The sequence below is a fragment of the Chamaea fasciata genome, unplaced genomic scaffold (genome assembly GCF_029207755.1).
Source record: "Chamaea fasciata isolate MVZ Bird 193981 ecotype frontalis unplaced genomic scaffold, bChaFas1.0.hap1 SCAF_2, whole genome shotgun sequence".
NCBI classification, from domain to species: domain Eukaryota; kingdom Metazoa; phylum Chordata; class Aves; order Passeriformes; family Sylviidae; genus Chamaea; species Chamaea fasciata.
In genome coordinates this window covers 3,934,109-3,956,338 of record NW_027094087.1, presented here as the reverse complement: position 1 = coordinate 3,956,338, position 22,230 = coordinate 3,934,109, and the positions used below count along the sequence as shown (strand labels likewise).

Here is a 22,230-nt window from a genome sequence, read left to right as displayed (position 1 = left end):
ATAACACATCCTGCTGTGTAATATGTCAAGATTTAATTATGAAGCTTTACAAAAGCCGGTGAAGCCAAGTGCTTCGAATTTCCAACCCAGAAGTTTTATGTGCCTTCATGCAGAGTAGTTACTTTTTACAGTGGTATTTAATGTGGCTCATAAATTCCCACTGAGAGTGGTACAACAAATGAAAACAAAAAACCGTCCAGATCTTATTTCCTTTCACCTACCAATAACTAAATAAAGGAGTTAGAGCTGAGCTGTTTGGCTCACTGGAGCTGAATGGTTTTCTTTTGCCAGTGAATTACTTACCTCTTGTAAGAACACAGTAAACAAATTTTATAGTCGTTTCTTAACTCATCTTTGAAAGGTACCAGTAGTTTTTAATGAGAGAAAAACAAAAACAAAACCAAACCACCTACATGAATAAGCTACATTCTTTTTCAAGGCTTTCAAGAGATTGTCCTGTTCTATATATCAAAATACCATAACCTGTGGGAATTACTGTCAGCTGACATGCTACCGAAAGCAACTGCTTTGACCTTAATGAGCCTTGAAGCTCATTAAACAGTATATGGGAGCTGTGCATAGTGCAGGTGTGTTCCAGCACTGGAAAGGTGTTTTATGATTTACTGCACCGTGGTTGATACATTGAATACTGAAATCCTAAGTGAACTGTGATCCTTCATTTCCAATAAATACCAGTCAGGTATTCAAGATTACATTCTTTCACAGAATCAGCAACAGAGCTTTGGTTTTATGCCACTACACCTACTTTTCTAGTCTTAAGTGTGGATAGTCTTCTGAGTGAATAAAGATCTCACTAAAAATGTATAAGCATGTTCTGCATGTTTACAATAGCTTCTTCAATTGTAGCTTGAAAATGGCGATTCTCATGAAAAATTATAAATGTGTGCAATCAAATCCATAAGGGGCTATAACCTCAGCTGTGTTTGAAATGAGATTAATATTCTGAAAATTGTTGGCTTAAAAAACCTATTAACAGTATGAGCAATAATTAACAGCAAAATGACTACTCATAGTATGCAGTGCATGTGTACACATACATGTAAGTGTACTGCTTGCATTTATTGGGCTGGTTTCCAAGGAGGAGAGTGTGCACAGACTATTTTTCAAGCTATTTTTCAAGGTTTTCATGCCCAGTTTGTCAGTAACTTTGGTGCCTTGGTCAGCCCCACGTCGTTTCAAAAACATCACCTGTAGCTTTCTGAGATTCATAATCTTCTTTTAACTCTTACTTCAGAGATTATTTGTGAGTGCATTCACTTTTTCCACCTCCTCTGTCCTTGCACAGCTACTCAAGATTTGCTCAGAGACGTAACATTGCCTCTTTGTATGGATTGAATATTGGCAAGTTTTGAATCTTACACCAAAGACAGACTTGCCCCTTGTGGCTCTCTGTGAGGGGAAAAAATGCAATCACTTTCAGGGTTAAATGTCACAAACAGATTCATCAATTATCTCTCCTAAGATGCAAAGATCTCCAAGAGCACCAGCACTACAGATCTGTAAGCAGTTCATTCTCAACCCTATGAAACATTTGTAAATAGAACCACTGAGAGATGTTCAGAGATTCAACCTGAGAAACAGCAAAAGCACATACATGTAGAGTTCAAAACTCAAATTTGTTAATATGAAAATGGGAGGAGCCAGAGAGACAAAAAGCTGAAATCCAAGCTAAAAGAAAGGCAGAGCTTGCAAATCTTTAAAGGTAGCATTCTTTAGATTGATTACACTACAATTTATTCTTCTAATTGGAAATTAAATTGGATTACAATGAATGATGGATGTTGCTTTGAAAGCCACATTAGGAATGAAGTACAAAATACCACCTTTTTTACAGCCAAAATCTTATGACAAACTTGTGTTGAATTCATCAACATCATAATTTTGGGAATGAAAAACTGAAATGCAAATTCCAGCTCTATTTCTCTGCCAAATCCATATTTGGAGTTCCTACTTGGAGCTGCATGGAAGAAAAAAGCAGGGATGAGATTAAGTTTTATAATTAAATTCAACCATTAAGCTTCTTTTTGATTTCTGCACATCTAAATGCAAATTTGCATGCTTTTTTTGTATGCATTCTCAGAACTCAAATGACTGTGGAAGTGAGCACTCACAGAAGTACAAGGTTTGACAAAACATGGAGAGAGTTTAATTTTCACTTTTATAAAATGTCCTGGGACCTTCCTCCTAAGGGTCTGCCTTTGTTGAGGTCTTTTATATCTTGTTTCTTTCTATAACTAAATTTAAGGAGGGTTAAATAAACCAGAAAACCTCTTAGATGAACTTGGGATCACAGCTGGATAAAAGCTGAAGAGAGAATTTGAAAATGAACGTTTCCAAATGTTTAAATATTGTCACAGACATGTTTTCATCTTCAGGGGCTGCTACAAACAACCCAAAGTAAACAGCAAGCACCATATCCTGCACTGAATGGCTCAGGTTGGGATTTCTGTTACTTTTAAACACACAGATACTAATTAAAAGTCATCACACCGCAGACTGGTACAGCCCAAACGGCAAAAAGTCTTTTTTTTTCCAAGACACTCCTCACTTTGGCTACTCCTTGCCCTGTTGGCTACCTGTCCTTGAGCATGTTCTGCCCAGGTCACCACAACAGGGGACAGAGGCTGGAAGAGGGCACATGCAGAGCCTCCAACCCCAGGCATCCTCTGAGGGCAGGGAATGGATCCAGCTGAAGGTGGCACTCTTGGGGAGGTGGCTCATCTCAGCACCAGCGGACAGGAATCCCCCATCACACACTCCAAAACCAGTCACAGCAATTCTCACACCAGGGGCAGGCTGGGCACGTCAGCACAGCTCTTGCTTCCTGCCCACATTTCGAACTCACCAGTTCAAAATGTTTCTGTGTGTGCCACAGTCCCACTAGAGTAACTCCTCGTTGCAAGTTGCGCAGGAATCCTGCACAAGAGCACAGTAATCCTGATGAGGCAAGATGGCACCAAGTGACCTATCCAAAGTCAACCCCTTTGGGACCCCATTGAGGTTTGGGAAATAATATAATCTCACACAGTAGCCTTGGAAGGATATTTTATTTTTCTCTTACCCAATCTAAACCTCCCCTGGAGCAACTTGACATTTCCTCTCATTCTATCACTCATTGCCAGGAGCTGAACCCCACCTGGCTCCTTTCAGGGAGTTGTAGAGAGCAATAAGGTTCCCCCTGAGCCTCCTTTTCTCCAGGCTGAGCTCCCCAGCTCCCTCAGCCCCTCCTCATCAGACCTGTGCTCCTGACCCTTCAGGTTGTGTCACACATAAAGAGTTGACACCATTTATGCTCAACCAATGAGTTTTCAAGAAAACACGTTGATGCAGACCTTAGCAGCTTCTTTTTCTCAATGGTTGCCAATAACCAACTTATTCTACAGTCCATGATTAATTCTGGCCTTAAAGTAAGTACCTAGGCAATATGCTTGCAATAACACGGAGATTGTTCACAATCTATTGCTTAACATCCCAAATTAATTGGAAAATCACTTGCATCTTGTTTTACTCTTCAGCAAATCAAACCTTCTCTCCCCAAACCTGTTACTTGTGCACCACTGAGGGAAATCTGAAAGTGTCTTGCAATGTGGAAAGTATATAACAAAATTTAAAAAAAATGAACGTCTCATCCTAATCCCCTCCAAAGTTTTGCTACTTTCTAGTTTTTATAAAGGTTACTGGCATCAATCCTTGCTCCTCCAATGAATCTAGCAAGTCTGAAATCTTCCTGGATGGGGTATTTCACCCAATTGGCTTGAGAAGAATCAGACCCATAAAGTTTACAAAGATTCGGGAAATAAATTGCAATAAATCAATTCTCTAACTGCTATTATGGAAAGAAGAAAATATTTCCTACAGTAAGGCTGAAAGAATGAATACAGAATGGATTCAGGAAAAAAGCTGATAAAAAGAAATCTGGAATGCATTCCTTTGTCATAGAATTCCATTTGTAGCAGCTTTTTGTCTCGCTAAAAATCAGACTTAATGCAGAATATTAAGGTGTCACCTGTAAGAGAAATACCAGTCTAGTCCTTTTTGCAGTAGTGCCAAAAATTCAGTTCTGATTATAAATATTTTGCTATGTGTAAAGAGTTGTTCTGGGGCCACGTGGCTCCTTTTGAAATACATGTGAACCCTGACCCTGTTTAAAACTAAATGAATCTACGACATCTAACACAGTCTATCTAAAAGCAGGGATGCAAGAGCCTAGATGTCCTCTGTGCTGACAGAAATGCTTGTTTATATACTAGAAATGTCTTTTTATGACTAACTGTTGCCCTGCAAACCACTACTAAAAATGAAAATTTTGTCTCCAAGTGCAAAGGAGCACTCAGTCATCCCAAAGTCTGCCTTATCTTTTCCTGATCAATCTGGAACACAAAGGTTTGCAGTCAAATGTTCCTGGCTTTTAATTCCTCCTTCTTTTTCTAAAACGGTATCTTGCCGTAAATTTTTTGATTCCAGGTAACGAACAGGAATCAATATTTTATTTCCTAAAAACCCTCTCATCAAAGACATATTTACATCCCTTGTCTCAACAGGCTGGAAGACAAAAAAAAATACATTCACACAATAATTGACCACTGCACCATAGATATAAAAGGCTATTTTTGGCTTACAGTGTATTGTAGATAATTTCCAAAGAAAACATCCAATTGTACCATTCAGTCTCTGACACCAGGACTGAGGCAAAAAGGGGAAGATAAAATAATCAGTTTCCTCTGAGCATTGACAGTGCTCAGAGTGTACTGGGAGATGTGAGGCTAGAAATATCACTATTCAATATGCAGACCCACTCTGTGGATTTCTTGCAGTTACAGGTACGGGGCTGCTATCAATAAAAAAAAAAATATCTCTGTGGAGAGGAAACATGAATTCTAAAAGCACCAGAATCTTTGAGAGAACACTGAGGGTTTAACCTTCACTTGGTGAAAACACAGCATGGAACTGAAGAGATGCCATAAAATCCTCTAGTAAAACACATGGCCTGCTGTTGGGAAGATGTTCCTGAAGGGGAAAAAGGTCAGTGCCAAAATGATGGGCAGTGAGAGCTGCAAGAGCTTTGGCACCCAGTGTGGGCTTCTGGTCCCTTCTCTTGCCACGTTCATATCACAGTGGTACACAGCATTTCCCCACCCTTCAGTGCTTTGGGGGCTTCATGGTTGAAACATTCACCTTGGACGCCCGGCTGACACAGGGAGCTGCCACTGGCCACCAGCCTCCGTGACATCCCCTGCTGCTGGACGTGCTCTAGGTACCTGCTGGGCAGCATTTGGTGCTTCAGCACCTGCCTGCAGAATTGGCAGGTTGGAGCAGAGGCTCTGAGGCACTTCTGAGTTCTAGACCTACAACAGGCTCTCATGTTAAGCAGCTGGGTAAACGACAGGAAAACAGGGAGCATTTCAACATAGCCTGTTCCTTTCAAGGAAGTCCTTCAGCACAGATAAAGGAAAAAAAGAATATGTCATGGCACTGTTATTATTATTTTTTTTTTTCACGACATAGCACTTCCTGATTAAAAGCAGCTCTAGCCAATGTGAACAGGACAGGCACTAACTACTCTGTAAAACAAAATGCTGTGTGTTGGTATCCAGCAGAAAAATTACAGGAAAATTTATATAAAATACAGGAGCTGAAAGCCACTGATTATCATTTGGTATCTTTCCAGAAGCTCACGGGGAGAGGGGCTGCCCGGCCATCCCCATCCTCGCACCAGCTGGGCTCAGAGCTGGGGCTGTCACCTGACTCCTGTCACTGGGGCACTCGGTGCCACCTGAGCTCCTCACACACACGGGCAATTAGCGAGGCTCAGCCCTCATGTGAGAACCTGTTAAGCTGCAGCGATGTTTATTTCCCCTTCCAAGCCTCTCACCAAGAAGCAGTGTGAAGCAAAAGAGGTTTTGAGAAATGAATGAAGGAAATCTCTGCTATAAATTAAAATCTGGGGTCTTTTTCTTCCCACCTTGCACATTAAAACCAATAGAAAACCTTGCAAAGTGACTTGTTTTCCTCTAAGTCAGCTTGCAGCTCTGTATAGAACTTCTAAGAAATGGACGTTGCGGCAAAATTATCAGAACAGCTCTATTTTAGGCCTAAAATAAAAGTAAATATATATTCTACATATATAAATACATAAGATGTATAATCCCATTACAATATCTACATTGAATTCAGCAGATGCACCAGAATACTTAACTGCAGTACAGAGAAGTCAGATGAGTTCCTTATTTTGGCCATACATCAGTTTTAAAAGTGAAATAGAAAAAAAAAGGGTGAAATAAATTATTTAATGTTCATTCATCTTCTCTATCACAATTCTGTCACAGGGCCCTATCATGGGAATATACAAATTCTGCACATTTTGTGAGAGTAGTAATGAGAATGCAATCTGCCTTTGAAATAGTTTTAGTTTAAATGATAGATACGAAAGTTTCTCAAAAATCAGCTAGCAATTAGCTGTTGTGATAATAATTGGAACTGAAATGTAGTTTGGTGTCAGGAAAAAATGGTCTATTGGGACTTGTCACTTGAACAAACCTCTTCATGATAAAGAATTTTTCACCTCACTGGAACCCTCTACAGCACCACAAACCAAAAAAAAAAACCCACCCCAACTCCCCTCACCCAAATCCCATTTGCCATTTTAACAGTTTATTTGCATCACATAAGAAATTAAGTATTAATAAACTGAGACCTAAACCGTGCAAGGAAGGTCCTACGTGTCCTGCTAGAAGGTAAACTTCAGTGAAATACAATTAAAATTCTAATTTATGAATGCAAGGCTTAACAGCATGCTTCCAACAGTGAAGCTGGTAAGATTCCCTCCTCTCCCATCTCTCTCTGTTACAAACATACCCTTGTAAAAGCACACAAATTGCCAGAAGAGGAAACAACATGGGAAAAGACCCTCCATAGCCAACAAAACCACAGAGAAGAATGGAAAAGGTCTCCCACTTACACTTGCACATTTCTTTAAAATAAACTTTTGCCAAAGTTTATTACACATCCCTTAGCCAAAAATCAAACCAGCTTCCCTTAGCACTGCCAGCGTGTTTACCGAATCACATGACTGAGAAGGGAACAAAGCCCATTCCAACTGCTCTTCCTATGGCACAGGCAAATCTAAAACTGGAATAAACGAGGCAGCAGGCGATCAGCCGTTCAGATTAGAGAAGAAACTCACGCTTGTGGTGTAGGCGGCCTCGGGGTCATCCTCCAGCACCCGTGACAAGCCAAAATCCGAGACTTTGCACATGAGGTTGCTGTTGACCAGGATGTTGCGCGCCGCCAGGTCCCGGTGCACGTAGCCCATGTCCGACAGGTACTTCATGCCAGAGGCAATCCCCCGCAGCATTCCGACCAGCTGGATCACTGTGAAGTGCCCGTCGTGCTTCTGCAAGGGAACAAACAACACAGCTACTTCCCATTTGTTGCATTCCGGTGATCCGAAGCGCAGCTCTTATTTTAAAATACTTTTGTCGCCCATCCAGCAAAGCTGCCCACTTCGCAAGCTTGTTTTTTTTTCAAGGACTTAAGTTGCGTGGCAGTGCATCCCATCACGTCTCTCATTGTGCAGCTTATCCCCCTTTCCCTCCACATTTTCACACGTTTCACAATCTTCCTACTGACAACATTTAATTGCTTTCATACTTGGTTACTGTGAACACCTTCCCCCAGCACTGTTTTTAGTACAAGAATGAGAAAGGACACAAAACTCTTCAGCTATTACACCATGGCCTCAGGAAACAAAGAACCTTCTTTTTATTGTCTCGGCCTTGACTGTCTGCATTGAGGTATTGCTGTTACCTCACTTTTATGGTTTTTTTTTGTTTTAAAAAAAATCCAAAAATAACTTGAAAAAAGTTTGGGGGGCTTTAGCTCATGCTGTTTGTGCACCTAAAACCTAATCTCTGAAGACTAGATTAAAAAGGAGATTTGGGATGGAATTCAGGGGTTATGTAGCTTTGCCAAAACCTTCCTGGCTGATTAAGGCTAAGCTCAGACCTATGAATGCATTAAGCTGCTTCACACCTTCTGAAATCTATTGGAGTTGAACATGTAAATAAGAGTTATGCCATCAACTCTGCTTGCCCAGCTGGGCAGCCTTGCTGGGCCTCAGTTTCTCCATCTGCAGCATCAAAGTTAACCCTTCTTTATGTCCCGCATCAGACAGCTCCTGAATTATGTGGCAGTGGGGAGCTGCCCAGAAATGTGATTTTAAACAAGGCTATTTGCCTCGTTTAGGCCTGCCCTATCTACCATTCACATCAGGCTGCTTGCAGGAGTATTTTTGTGACCTCAACTGGCAGACATTTAGCTTCTCACGGATTATTCAGTGACCCGGGCTTTTCATGTTAGCAGGAACAGCCAGGCAAAAACAACTCCTGCAAACAAGTCAACTTTCCGTTTTCTCTTTCAACACTTTCAGCACTGGGCTACAGACAAATAGCAGATTCTGATCGCTATTCAGAACACTTCTATTGCTCAGCTCATGCCTTTAAGCAAGATGATTTTTATAGGGGAGAAGCTTACAGGCAGTTCAGCAAATTCATTAGAATCAGCAAAGCAACAGGCTGAACTATGCTTAGCTTTATCTCTGGTCTTTCAGCAAAGTATTTCAGCATTCCCATAACGATTCAATGATTTGGGGCCTACACCCAGCTAGTCAGGATACGAACATTTAAAGACTTTCATGAACATTTAAAGAACATTTACAACAAAAATCAGAAAGAAAATGGTAAAAGGAAAATACCATCACACCTTGTCAGCTGGAAGACCCCACTGCCTTACTGTACTTCTCGGCAACACTCGCATTTAAGGAGCCACGCCAAGCACCACAGCCACCTCCCAATAAAGCACATTTAACGACACTTCTTTGAAACCAGCTGTTTACAACTGATTGAGAGCAATTTTTTTTTTCCCCTTGAATGTGTCAGTGTCTTATGTCAGGGCTTATGCAAAGGTTTTCTGTCTCTAAAATCTCCACAGCGAAGGGGAGGCAGCTCTCCCCAAGCAATCAGGCCACACCATCCCTCGCTGCCACCATCAAAGCCACCTCTGAGCAGCTGGTTCTGCAGGGGACACTCAGCTGAGGGCCAAGACACAACTGTAATGAGTCCCAAACCACCAGTGACAGATGTTTTAAATGAACCCATTCCATCCAGCAATTAAGCAAAGGGAGACAAAAGATTATATTCTTTACTACTTTAAGCTGCTTCCTGTAAAGGAAGGACAGGAATTCTGGCCAGTGTTTTTGTAATGAGGCCATGTGAGATTTCTGGGTTTGCCTTTTATTTAATAATTCCAATTGTTCAACTGATTAAAAAAAATATGAAGCTGGTTGCCAACAGTTAATACTCTTCACACTTACCATGTATGGATTACTTTTTTCAGATAACTGTAGAATTGGGATTTGGAACAAAGTGCCAGCACCTGACCTTTGTGAACGACCATTCAAGGCCCTCTCTACCCCCACAACAAAGCACCAAACTAAACCAACCCCTCAAACCTCTAGATTTTACCTCCTCCTTTAGCTCCATTTTTTCAGCAAACCTCAGAGTCATCTGCAGCACCTCCCTTAAGCTTTTGTCTTCTTGGATTGCAAGCATTCTTTCCTTCCTTTTTTAATTTCTGCTCTTTCAAATCTAGACCATGCTTGGCTGATTTTTCATAAAACATAACCTTTTGTCTGCTCTTTGCAAGTCTCAGTACTTGCCTTACCAGTACAGCTGTAATGCCTGAGTTTAAAACAATCTCATGCTTTTGCCATTCTCTCCATCCTTCTTTCAAGTTTTTTTGGGCTTCTGCCTTGACACAAAAAGTTAAAGCTTCTTATCTCCACCGTTAAAGAAATGACAGATCTGCTAACGTACCAGCTGCAATTTTATTCTGTTCTCCTTCTCCCTCTGTGTATTTCTGAGAATCTACTGCATCTGTTCTCTCTCTTTTCTCAGGCTTGGTTTCTTATTTTTTCACTGCCAGCCGCCTTGCAGTCGGACCAACTACATTTTTACTGTCAGCAGAAGAGTCTTTTCCCAATCAAGTCTCTTTGTAATCACTTCTGCTTCAGTTTCCATGCCAGCTGTATCTCCTTAAAATCTATAAACTGTTTTCTTTTAATACATCAAACCTTTTTTTTTTCTTTTTTTTTTTTTTTTGATGTAAGCTGATCTGGATACAGACTACGAGCTATATTTAACCTTTGGAAAAATCATCGTAGGTTGATGAAATTATAGCAGGTAGAATATGGCCTCATATTTTCAACACTTTTAAGCCCCCAGGTACAATCCTTTGGCAACTTTCCACTATCTTCTTTCTTTCACTTGGTGTAAAGGGAAATAAAACACTCATCTGACTGATAGGATGGTTGTTACCCAGGGCTTTATTCTGATTCCCATAGTTTAGATTTGAAATATGTTCTTGATAGGATTCCCACTGGGCTGTTAAGGGTGTTAATCAATACTGGCAGCAATTCAGACCTCAGTGGACTCACCACATTTATCCTATCATCCCATTAAATTTTAATCAAGCATTGATGGCTTTGCTAAATAAACTTTTCTCAACAACTGGGTACAGGTGCAATATCTAAGTAGTTGCTCTTGCATTTGTGCAGCCCTCAAAAATGCCCTGAAAAATGATTTTTATTCAGCTACGGTTTCCTTTTGAGGACCTTATGTAAGTGAAATATTCTCCTTGTGTTACAGACCTTTCAAGAGCACCAACATGTAATGGGCTGCTGAAGAGGTTCAGTTACTGTAGGGGAGGAAGGAGGATATCCAGAGTTTCTCTTATTGCATTTTGCCCTCCAGTTTTCAGCTCCAGTGCCCAGTTTGGTGCTTCTCAACAAGGCCGTGGAATTTTTCTTCTTCAGAGGTTTTTTCCATTTCACTCCCCAGTAATCTTTTGGAGGCATGGCCACTGGATTTTTCTGTATTCTGTTTCTGGAGTTCCATGTATTCCAAAACCCACTTATTTATTTGCCAAATGAATCAGAACACTTGTAGGCCTTTATCCTCTGCAGGATCCTCTTTATCCTGTGCAAGATTTGCTACAGGTCCAAAAATTTTACTGCAGATTATTTAGAACTCATTTTAGAAGAACAGCACTGCAAATGGTGTGTCTGTGTCCAACTTAGATCATATTCACCACTGACAGCTCCTGCTGGTCACTGGGTGAAAGATGCAGTTTTTGCTATGCATTTATTGTTACAGTTTCACTGTGCAAAGTAAAAGGCAGAACTTTGTCAAGATAAATCTTCCAAAACTCAAGTTGCAGCTTGGTACTTCTTGGAAGTGTAACTCGTGCTTCAAATTATCCTGTGTGTCACACTAAAGTTTATATTTTTGGTACTAAATGAGGTCGGTTGATAAATTCTTGTTCATTCAACTGTTGACAGAGTTCCATGCAGACTTGATTATTATTAATAGATTCCATTAATTCAATTAAATGTAATTACTTTAGTTTGTTTTAAGTGCTAATGAGTGATCCTACACAGTGTTAAGAACAGCCCTACCCCATACTTCTTTCCATCCAAATTCCATTCCCTCCACGCAGGATGTAGCCAATACAGCAGAAACTTCCTGAAGACCACACTTCTCTGGCTGCTCACGAGGATCTCATGTGAGAGAGTTTTAAAACCTTACTGAAGCCAAAGTTTACGAGATCGACTGCTTCTCCCACAGCCACACAAAGCCTGAGCCCTGCTGCAAAAAGAAACCAGATCTGTTTGACAGAATTAGTTCTTGACAAATCCCTGTTGGCTCACACTTATCTCACTGTTGTCTTTAAGATGCTTAGACTTTGTTTGATAATTTGTTCCAGAAATCTTACAGCAGTTGACATTAAGCTGACTGGCCTGTAATTTCTTGGCTTCTTTTTTCCTCTCTTTCAAAAGACATTCAAAATACCCTCATTTAAAAGACACCGGCTCTGTTCTGATCTTCTGATTTCTCATTCTCGACAAATTCACAAAGAGCACACTGAGAGAGTCCACATTACCTTTCAAATTCTTTTTGCCTTCAAATACAAGAGAGTTTGTAAAAAAACTTCTTGTTGCTCAGTACTAAAAATATCTATGGTATGTAATGTCTAAGTAAGAATATTAACATATTAAAAATATGCCCAGCATTTCCAAATTAACTTCTCAGGGCAGCATCAGAAATGATGTTTTAAACATCATTTGGGAGGGTAAAACATTGCTTGAGAACAATTTCTGGCTCTGTAGCATCAGTGACACCTTCTCAGTGTAATCTCAGATAACTCAAATACGTGCTGCTTACAATTTCATTGTTAAGGGAAATGCATTTTTTCAATTAAATTTCTAATTGCTCAATCTGATTTTGGTTTAAAAAAAAAAAAAAAAAAGAAGGTATCAACAGTTTCCAGGTTTCCAGTGCAGGTTTTCTCTTTCACAGACTGATTTTTGAAAGCAAAATGCCACCTCTATCCTGCCAGCAAAGGAACGTGCTTCCAATAAATTAAAGTGCACGTGAATGCTGCATGGGAAAGCAAAAGAGGGAATATTAGTTATGAGCTCCAATAGTGTTGCTCCTCTGAATGCAGATAAATAATAACAGGAACCATTAAACTTGGGAAAGGCCACCTGGCTTCTCTTCCCCACAGCTTACTCTGTCAAGTGAGGCCGTGTTAGATGGATATACAACACACACTTTACAACACTGTTTTGTAGAATTTGCTGCAAGTGTTCGTTTTTGTCTTCTCTCCCTTTCCCCCAAACTTGCTAAATGTGTCTGCCACAGCATCCAAACTGTAGCTGAAACAAGGGGGAGTGTGATGGCAAAGCTGCTCTGAGAGTAACTTCGTAACGATTACTGCAAGAAAGAGCAATATATCACAATATTTTCTCCGTCTAGTAACACTTATCTTAGCCTCTGCTAGCCCAGCCTCGAGGGATTAAAACCTGGAGCTGAATTCCAGGGTTTCATTTGCTGTACAGTCTGCTGCAGTTGATGCTCAAAGGCAATTAAGCATATTTCTTATAGACTCTTTGAAAGAAAAAATAAAATGTGTGGTGGCATTTTCACTTACTATGCTTGCCTGTATATAAATCTAACTTTTTTTTTTCCCACAAGTATTTTAATTTTCTGAAGTGAATGGAAATAGAGCAGCACCAGCTTTTGAGTAGGAAGAGGAGAATTACAATGGCAAATAGCAACAATGAAGAAAACAAGGTGGTGCTGTGATCACCCCAGGTAAATACATCACTCCCTTTTACAGCTCTGAAATTCACAAAACTGGGGAAGACTGGAGCATCATTCAAACCTAAATATCTCTGTCTTCTCAGCACACCTTGGACACTGAGCAGGAACAAAGCTCTGGTAGTCTGCAGCTGCAGAAAAAATACTGAAAGAAGTTCAGTATTCTGGTGACATTCTTTGGTTCATTTTAGTGATTCTGTGTAGCCAACCACAAACCTCCAAAAGGCAGCTTCCAGGCATGTTCCTTTTCCGTGTTCAGATCCATGTCCACGCTGCCTGACGCATCAGGAGGTGAGCACACACCACAGCCAGCACCGAGCTCTCCAGGGATCATTCTTCCCAAGAAGCCACCTCACCTCCTAATCACCCTGCTCCTCTCCATGTGATGCTAAATCCAACTATTTTAGCCAAGAACGACCCCTTAAATGCAGCTGTAAAAACCAAAAGGTGAGATTTTATTCTGAATAGCCCCATGAATCTGTGAGGCACAGGCTTAGAGAGTGGGCTGAGTGGGGGACAGTGTGTCAGGGTAAAAAAACCAACCACAGAGAAAGGATTTTTGTAGGAATTATTGCAATCCTCTCATAGGCTTGGGTCCAACCCACAGCAGGGCAAGCTGCCAAACTGCTTGCTAGAAAGGGTTTTGTGGCTTTTCAGCTTTTTCTCTCTAGTTTGTGGTTATGATGCATCTCTCCTGGTTGTTTTTCTTGTCGTCTCTTCTGCAGCCTGTATCCACAAGCCCGAGCAAACACATCTGACTGCAACTGCCCTGTCTAATCACTAACATCTTTCTGTCAATACAGAGAGCTGCCCTTGCAACCCTTCTGGCCTTTATTATTTGCCTCATATGCCCGCAGAAGAAGTGATTGCTGAGATCTCCATGACACAGGCAGGTGACTAAAACGTAACAACGAGCCCCATCCAAAGTCTGTGAGAAGCTGGTAAGAGGAAATTTTACCTGGGTCTCCGCAATTCCCAAGGGTTAGCCACTTTCTTTCCAAGCACAGATTTCCTCTGTCTGGAAGCTGTTGGTGTAATGCTGGAAGAGGCTTCTTGCCCCTGAGGAAATTCTTAGCTGGAAACCCACATCCTTTTTCAGAGAAATCTCTCCAAGTGTTACCAGAAATGAAGCCACATGAACCTCATTTCTGGTCAGACAACTGTCTCATTGATGGCAAATTTCAGGTATACTTTTGTGGGATGATTAACCTACATGTCTCAATCTTATATGATAAAAAAACCCTCCCAAACAACACTTCAAAAAACTAAGTTTCATCTGCTGTAAACGCGTTTTATATAATTGCGAAAATAATGCAGCATTTGTGAGGAAAATTCGGTGTCAAGTGTATCCAGCAATTTAGGATGTCTGATGATGCACAATCACTGAAATTAATTACCATCATCTTACAAAATTGGTTCTAATTAGCTGATGCCTTCCCACTAGAATATCTCTGAAGCAGCTCCACATTGCAAATCCATGCCAATGTTTTTTACCCAAAAGCTCCAAGTTAGGAGCCAGCACACAGGATACTTTGCGTGGTGGGGAAGACATAACTCAGCTGAGCTTGCTGTTAAATCCACACAAACAGCAGAAAGTGGACACTGCTATCTGTAAAGCAAGGAAGGAAGGGGCTATAAAGATTTTAGGGGTGGGGGGGAGGCTTCTGATTTGTGGCACAACCCGTGCTGGCATGAAAGCAAATATCCCACCATGGCTGCGAGGAGGGTGATGGCAAATGGAGTTCTTCCTCTGGAATACCCTCACATGGTTCATCACAGAATCTCACTTTGAATTTGTAAGACTGGCCCAGTTTTGCAGGCTTTTGGAGAAAGACAGATGGAGGGATGGGCTGGGGAATTTTTACCAGTTGTGGGGAAATATTTCTTGTGGTGAGAAATGGACTTTTTCCCCCTCTGTGTAAAAACACTTTGCACTGGAACAATTGATTCCTTTAAATAATAAGAAAGACAGACTATGTGATAAGCCCTTCCAAATCCCACAACATTTGTTATAGTCACTGAACGCCTTTCATTAGGATTGCTAAAGATAAAGCCTCTTTGCTTCTTTGTATTGTCACAAAAGCTTTTAAAAATGTGGACTTATATCTCAGGAAACAACTATTATTAATGAAGCAGCTGGATTTCTTTTAGAATAGGTTACTTTGCAGCCATTTGCTCTGCTAATTATAAACAGAAATGCTGACATACATCTCCAGTGCTTTGGGATGTTGAATATTATCTAAAGTACATTTAAAAAAGCATTTTAGAAGAATAACCCATATCTGAAGTGTGAATTGAAGCTGTAAAATAATATACATGAAAAACAGCTGCAGAAATTATTAGCTCACATTTCCCCCCAAGCGGTTCTGCTTCCAGATATATCCAATGCAATGTGAGAAGCACTGCTCCACAGTAACATCATAATTCTGCTGATGCCACTTTCTATTAAAGTATCCTAATAAGTAGTAACTGTTCTGATACATGAATGCATGTGAAATAAACCTGGAATATAGATATCACGCCAGAGCAGTTCAGAGAAAGGTAATTCTCTCTCATTAATTATTTCAGGGCTTGGTTCTATTCTCTTCTATGAAATTCTCCATACACACACACACACACACACACACACACACACACACACACACACAACGTTTCAGGCCCAGACAAATCTTCCTGGGGCACTGCTGAAAAATTACAGAGCAGGGAAGCTGCAGGTTCTCAAATCAGAGGCAGTTCCTGTGCTGCAGACGGATAGAGAGATGAGCCAGAAAGGAAAGGGGAGTAATTTTTTAAAACTTAGAATTTTTAAAAACTACCCAGTGTCCAAGACATGCAGGATATCAAATGCTCCATAAAAAATAATTTGATTTGGAGAAATCTGCAAATTCTCATGGGAAACTGCTGGAATGTTTCTGACAACGTAACAGATATCTGTTATGTGTTTTGACAATGGAAAATCCCAACAAGTACTGCCTGCATGACTTTCCCCCCTCTCCTGCAAATCTTTCTGAAGTGTTGACTGCTTTTCCCTCCCGCTTATTCACTTTTTTTCTCTAACCAGTTCCTTCTTCCTGCTACCAAAGAAGAGCCTTCAATCACCATCACCAGGATTTTCACGTCGATATTTCCACGTCTCACCTTTGGGATACTTTCAAAGAAGTTCCCAAACCCACAGGGCCCTGACTTCCCACAAGGCCAGATTTGCCATTCTGCAGGATGGAAATGGGAAGCCACTGGGGCTACTGAGGGCTGGTGTTTACTTTTTAAGACAAATCTGAAATATTTGACATTAAAATTCTTCACACAGGGTCTTAGGTCAGTGGGTCTCTGGAACATTTCCAGGGGATGTGTTAAACAAGAGATTATTTTAGGATAAGTTTAGCTTGCAAACGGGGGTCATCCTTTCCTCTTACATTTCTAAAACGATTTAAATACAATTTTGCCAGCATATCATTCACATTTTCTGTAGCCCTTCTTTAATGTTTACTGAGGACCTTTGGGGGTTAATTAATGCCAGGACATTTCAACCATGAACTGTTCTCTAATTCAATTTGTTAAATGCAAGTAGCCATAAATATTATAAATCAATTACTGAGCATATTCTATGCTTCACCAACCAAAAAAATCATAACAGAGTATTTTTGAAGGTGATTGAGAAAAATGAACCACTTCCATAACGCCAGGCATTTAGGCTTCAATTTATCTTTTCTTTCACGAAAAACACAATTTGAAATACATTTTGCTAAATACAGGGACTACTTTTGTAGAAGAAATCAATTATATTCTGAAGTTTAAATCTTCTTTTTTTTTTTCCCCAGCCGTGCTCTAATGTATTACCGTACCTCAGAAACGTGCCCTGGGGAAAAGGCTTCTATTCTTCACTAAAAATCCATGAATAACATTATGCAGAAATTAATTTGTGATAAATGATTTAAAATCTTAACCTAGAATGGTTTCTGATTCAAAATGTCATCAGAAAATGGCACCTCACCCGCAGGAAGGAGTCGAGGGATCCGTTCTCCATGTATTCAACTACAATCATTACTGGTCTGCCTGCAAAACAGCAAAGAGACACGTTAGCATTATGGACATGTTATGGGGCTTTTACAGTTCTAGCTGTTCTGCAGAGGTTGTTCACAGTAGCTGAATACATAAAATATTTCCAAAATTCTCATTTATATCATGAACACAGTTCCCTGTGTTACTCCCTAAGAATTATTTTCTATGCTGGGCCGATATTTTTCAAGCCCCAAAGAAGACTCTTTCCATTTTTTTTTTTTTTTTACTCTTCTGCTCAAATTATGTCGGTGATGTTTTTGGATGAGGGATGAGAAACAAACACAGTGCTCGGGCTGATAAAGAGCTGAGGGGCATTTTGATTGCTCCAGCGCAATTGTCCATTTCTGTTCAGCTTGGTTATTATCTGTTCAGTGGAAGTGTTTATTCAACTGTCCACAATGTACAAGGAGCTGTTACAGTTAACCTTCCATCCAAAAAAGTGAATGATCCATTTCTGTGTTTGCTCCAGCATGCTGACCAGAGTTTTGGGTTCCTGGTGATGCCCATTCTCAGAGCTTAGTCTGGTCTTTCTGTAATTCCTATCAATATTCCCTCATTTCCTCTAATAAAACTCGTGATTATTTCTGTACTGACTCTCATGTTGACATCTTCGATGGATAAAACACTTCTTAGCTTTGTCACAATACTTCAAATTTTTTTTTTTTTGTGTGTGTGTGTGAAAATTCCCAGATGCCTTGATAGTCTTTTTGGATAGTCCCTGGAAGTGTGAAGAATAACCAGCTTCTTTCTTTTTTAACTGAATGTTTAGTCTCAGTTGCTGATGTGCCTCTGCCACCAAATCAATGATATTCATCTGCACCCATTGGTTGCACCCTGGTTTTGCATTATAAACTTAAAAGATACATCACTTTTAAGCTCTTAGAGATCAGAGCCTTTTAAAAATTGATGTTTCCTTCAAGTTCGGTTTGCAAACGATGACTGGTTGTCCAGCCCACTCTCTTTAGTTTCAAGCACATGAATGCCCCAGATTCCCTTACCTTTATCTTTTCCTTACTGTCACAGGGCTGACACCTCCACATGAAAGGGAAATCCTATAATCTAGAGAAGTAAACAAACCGCAGCCTGATGCTAGAGAATCTTACACCATGCAAAACCCTCTCGAGCAAGTAGTAATTTCTGAATTGATGCAGACAATAGCATTTTTCAACAAACAGGGGTGCAAAGCTGGCTTGCAGATGGCATATTTGGTCAGGTAGAAGTTACCCAGAAATTTCTCTTTCTGTGTAAATCAACAACTCAAACACCTGTATGGAAAATTTGCATTTGAAGGGAAGGACGAGTGGAGCTTTAAAACAGCACCCCTGGTTTCCGGTGGGTAATCCTTCAGCACCCTACACTTTCCAGAAGCTGCAATGTTCTTTAGAGGTTCACAGGCTCTTGTTGCAGTTTTTATGCTCCTTAGATTCATTAATCCTTCAACAGATATTATTTTCATATTTGCTAAACAGAACTATTAATTCTTCTACGTTCTCTCACAAAATATTCCTCCCTCCAAAAAAAACCAAAAACAAAAACCCACCTATACTTCCTTTTGCTCAGACCCTATGCTCCTAGGTTAAAGTAACTAAGAAATATATTTATATGCATTCATCTGTGGATTTAAAGCAGAGATTTTGCTATTTCTTTCCACTGGACAACGAGGTTTTAAACCACTCAACTTGAATGCCTTGAAATGACATGCCTTAACACAGAACCAGCTCTTCCAGGTGACAGCACAGGAATGGCACTAAAAACACCAAAAAAAGGCAGCAAAACCTTCTGACAGGTTGCTGTGTATCAGAAAATCAGCATATCATCAATGAATTCAGTCACTTAGGCGGAGAGCTTCCCACTGACTCAGTCTGTATCACTTGCCACGCTACCTAAATTTCAAATGAAATCGAGGTGAGATTGTGTCGAGACACCACAATGTGTCATGGCACCACGAAAATAAACCTGGCTCCATCACTTGATTATCTCAAGCAAAAATCTTTAATCAGGGCACAAGCCTAAATTCTCAAATAATCCGGGTTTTTGGTGTGACAGCACCTGATGAAAGCCACCTGATTTTGGCTGCAAGTTTAATGTATCCCTGGAGCTATTTATGTATTCCACGCCAGACTGTGACAGTGACATTTTTAGTCAGTATTTGTCTTTGGAGCACCTGTGGATTAAAAATGTCTCAGCTGCTGTCAGGGCGGCTCGAAGATACAGTAACAAACTCTGGTACACAGCAGAATCCAGTGGGAACTTTTATCATCACTGCCTCTATTGCCAGTGTGTTATCCTTTAGAGAGCAGCGAAATTCGAGTCCAGAAAAACCTGTATGTGCTGGACCCCTGTACAAACACAAAACACTGCTTTAGTTTTAAAGGGGACTACAAAACTGACTTTACAAATAACACTGGGAGATTTCTAAACTAGTGTAGTGTTTGCATCTAAATAAATTTTAAAAAAGCCTGTTGTTTAGATTATGAAAATTCACGTTGTTCTCACGGTACTTAAGAATTCTGCATCCTCAAAACAAGAACAGGAAGGAATAAATGGGAGCGGGGCAGAGAAGTCTCTGAGACAGAGGAGCAATCTTTGATTATTTTATCAAGGGGTAGGCTAATGCAGTGCTGGAAGGCATTGAATTGTTTTCCCAGGATTGCTTACAGCACAAAAGATGGAGAATATACAGGTTTAAGGAGAAAGAGCAGCGGGATACAGATGGCAGGGAAGGCACTCCTGGGTCCCAAGTCCTAAGAATTGCCCAGTTCAGGGAATTGCTCAGTTCCACACGGATACAGGGACAAGTACAGGAGAAGGATCTGAAGAACTGACTTAATTTTACAGTCAAGAGCCGCACAAGAAAAGGAACGGGAAAAGGACACTGGAAAAGTGTCAGCTGAGGGCTTGGTAAGGAGCTAAAAACTGTGGGTGTTGCTGAAGGAGAGCACACAGCTTCTCCTTTGAACTGGGGGAGGATGAAATAAAAATGTTTGAAGATGGGTTCAATGATCAAATCAGTCAAATCAGGCTTACAGCAGTTTTTGATGCTTAGCACTGCTGGAGTGGGGTGTAGTGTGAGAAAAGAGACTTTTTGAAGCAGAGGAATTTACGGAGTGTCCTGAGGCAATAGGTTTGAACCCTAAATATCGATTTCACACAGTACATATATCACATTTATAATCTGGAGCACATTATAACAGATGTATCATTTTACTACACAGTTAAGATAACAACATGAAATAATAACTGTATTTATACATAACACAAACACACTGACACCATCCCCACATTTTCTGATCTCAGATTTTTTTGTGAAAGCATAAATATTCCCGCCCCAGACACGTGGGGGATATTGCCTAAAGCAGTTTTCCCTCCTTGCACATGGAGTAACTGTGTCCCTGGGAGATCCATTCCAGAGTTCCAGCATCTCAAAAAACCACAGTGAACCCACAAGAGCAGTACTGGGGCTTGGCATGGTGCAGGAAAAGGACAGCACTTTAATTGATCACAAATGAGATGAATCTATAGAAGGTGCAGAGGCTGTTCACTGTTTTGGGGCAATTCTCACCTTGTGACTGCTTCTGACAACTTTCCCTAAGAAAGTTCTTCCCTGGAGCTCTCCCACTCAGCTCTACTGCAGTGCTGCTCAGAGAAAACCAGGGAAAATGACAAACAACCTGTATTGATGTCACACCGCCTCAGAATACGCTGCAATTTTGTATTTTCCCTTGATCAATCTGCTTGGTATTTTTTTAATAATCAGGAATAAAAAAAAAAAAAAAAAAAAAAAAAAAAAAAAAAAAAAAAAAAAGCAAAAAAGCTATCCATTCCTGACTAATGTAAAATACCGATTAAATCTGAAATTCACACTGTATATATTTTTAGTTCTGTTTTTTTTTTTTTCACAATACAAGGTTTTGATAGCATGCAATTTAATTGAGTGCCAGAGTGATGAATAAGGAGGAGAATCTGAAGTGTCATAACAATGACAAAATATTCAGCTTGTTGTCTCCTGTTGTCATTTTAAATAATGCAGCAAAGCCTCCTTTAATGAATGTTTTATGTAAGATTAATCCTCCAGAAAGAACAGTTAGCACACGTTCCTTTTCTACAGACTTAAAATGAAATCTCTAATACCAATTATGGGATAGATTTGTTAACATAAACACATGATACTCATTCTTTCACTTAAACCAGCACAGGTTGGCAGCTGTTCCCTGGTTCATATTAGAAAACATTCCTCCAGCGCTTCTGCAGATCAGAATCCACGCGGCTCAGGAAATCACCTCCCTATCAGGCATCTTTTCGTTCCGAAGCCATGTTCTGCTGTTGGTTGCCCAGGGGTTTATCTCCTGTTAAAGCCAGAGAGATAAGACAGCCCCAAACCCAGGGGCAGCCCCTCAGTGAGGGCTGTGCCTTCCACACTCCCCCAGCACTCAGAGCATCCCAGGGGAATGCTCAGGCCTTGGAAACACTCCTGGAGCTCACCTCTGCTCCATTCATTACCCACCCTTCCAATCTGAGAGCCACTGGCCACAGCACTGCAGCTGCTTCTCTCCTGTCACAACTAAAAATGCATTTGTATGCACCAGAAAGAATTCATTTCAGGGAATAAAAAATATTTTTCCATAAACAGCGAGTAGAGGAAAAAAGAAAGGAAACTAAAGATTATGAAAAAAAAACCCCAATTAAAAAAAATTCTGCCACTTGGAATGTTTTGTTTTGCATTGTTAGCCCACATCAGTTGACATGAAGCCAATGTGAATTTTACTGCAAGCCACCGCACTTGAATTATTGACTCACATGACAGAAGGCCCCTGACTAACACCTGTGTCCAAGCAGCCTCAAAAAATAGAAGCTGCAGTTCCAAACTCCTTTTTGAGAGTTCAGAAGCCAGAGTTTGCAAACAGGATGGGATGACATCTTTACATCCTGCTGC

At 40.5% G+C, this 22,230-nt stretch overlaps 1 protein-coding gene across 3 annotated transcripts in view; it reads right to left on the bottom strand.

Annotated features, from left to right (window-relative positions):
• EPHA6 (EPH receptor A6) overlaps positions 1 to 22,230 on the bottom strand; it is a 355,785-nt gene that overhangs the window by 33,180 nt on the left and 300,375 nt on the right. For all 3 annotated transcript variants that reach the window (XM_066207884.1, XM_066207890.1, XM_066207900.1), the window contains 2 exons: positions 17,230 to 17,291; positions 7,205 to 7,414 (listed from right to left, as the gene is read on the bottom strand). In XM_066207884.1, coding sequence (XP_066063981.1) covers positions 7,205 to 7,414; positions 17,230 to 17,291 — 272 coding nt within the window. The remainder of the gene's footprint in view (positions 1 to 7,204; positions 7,415 to 17,229; positions 17,292 to 22,230) is intronic.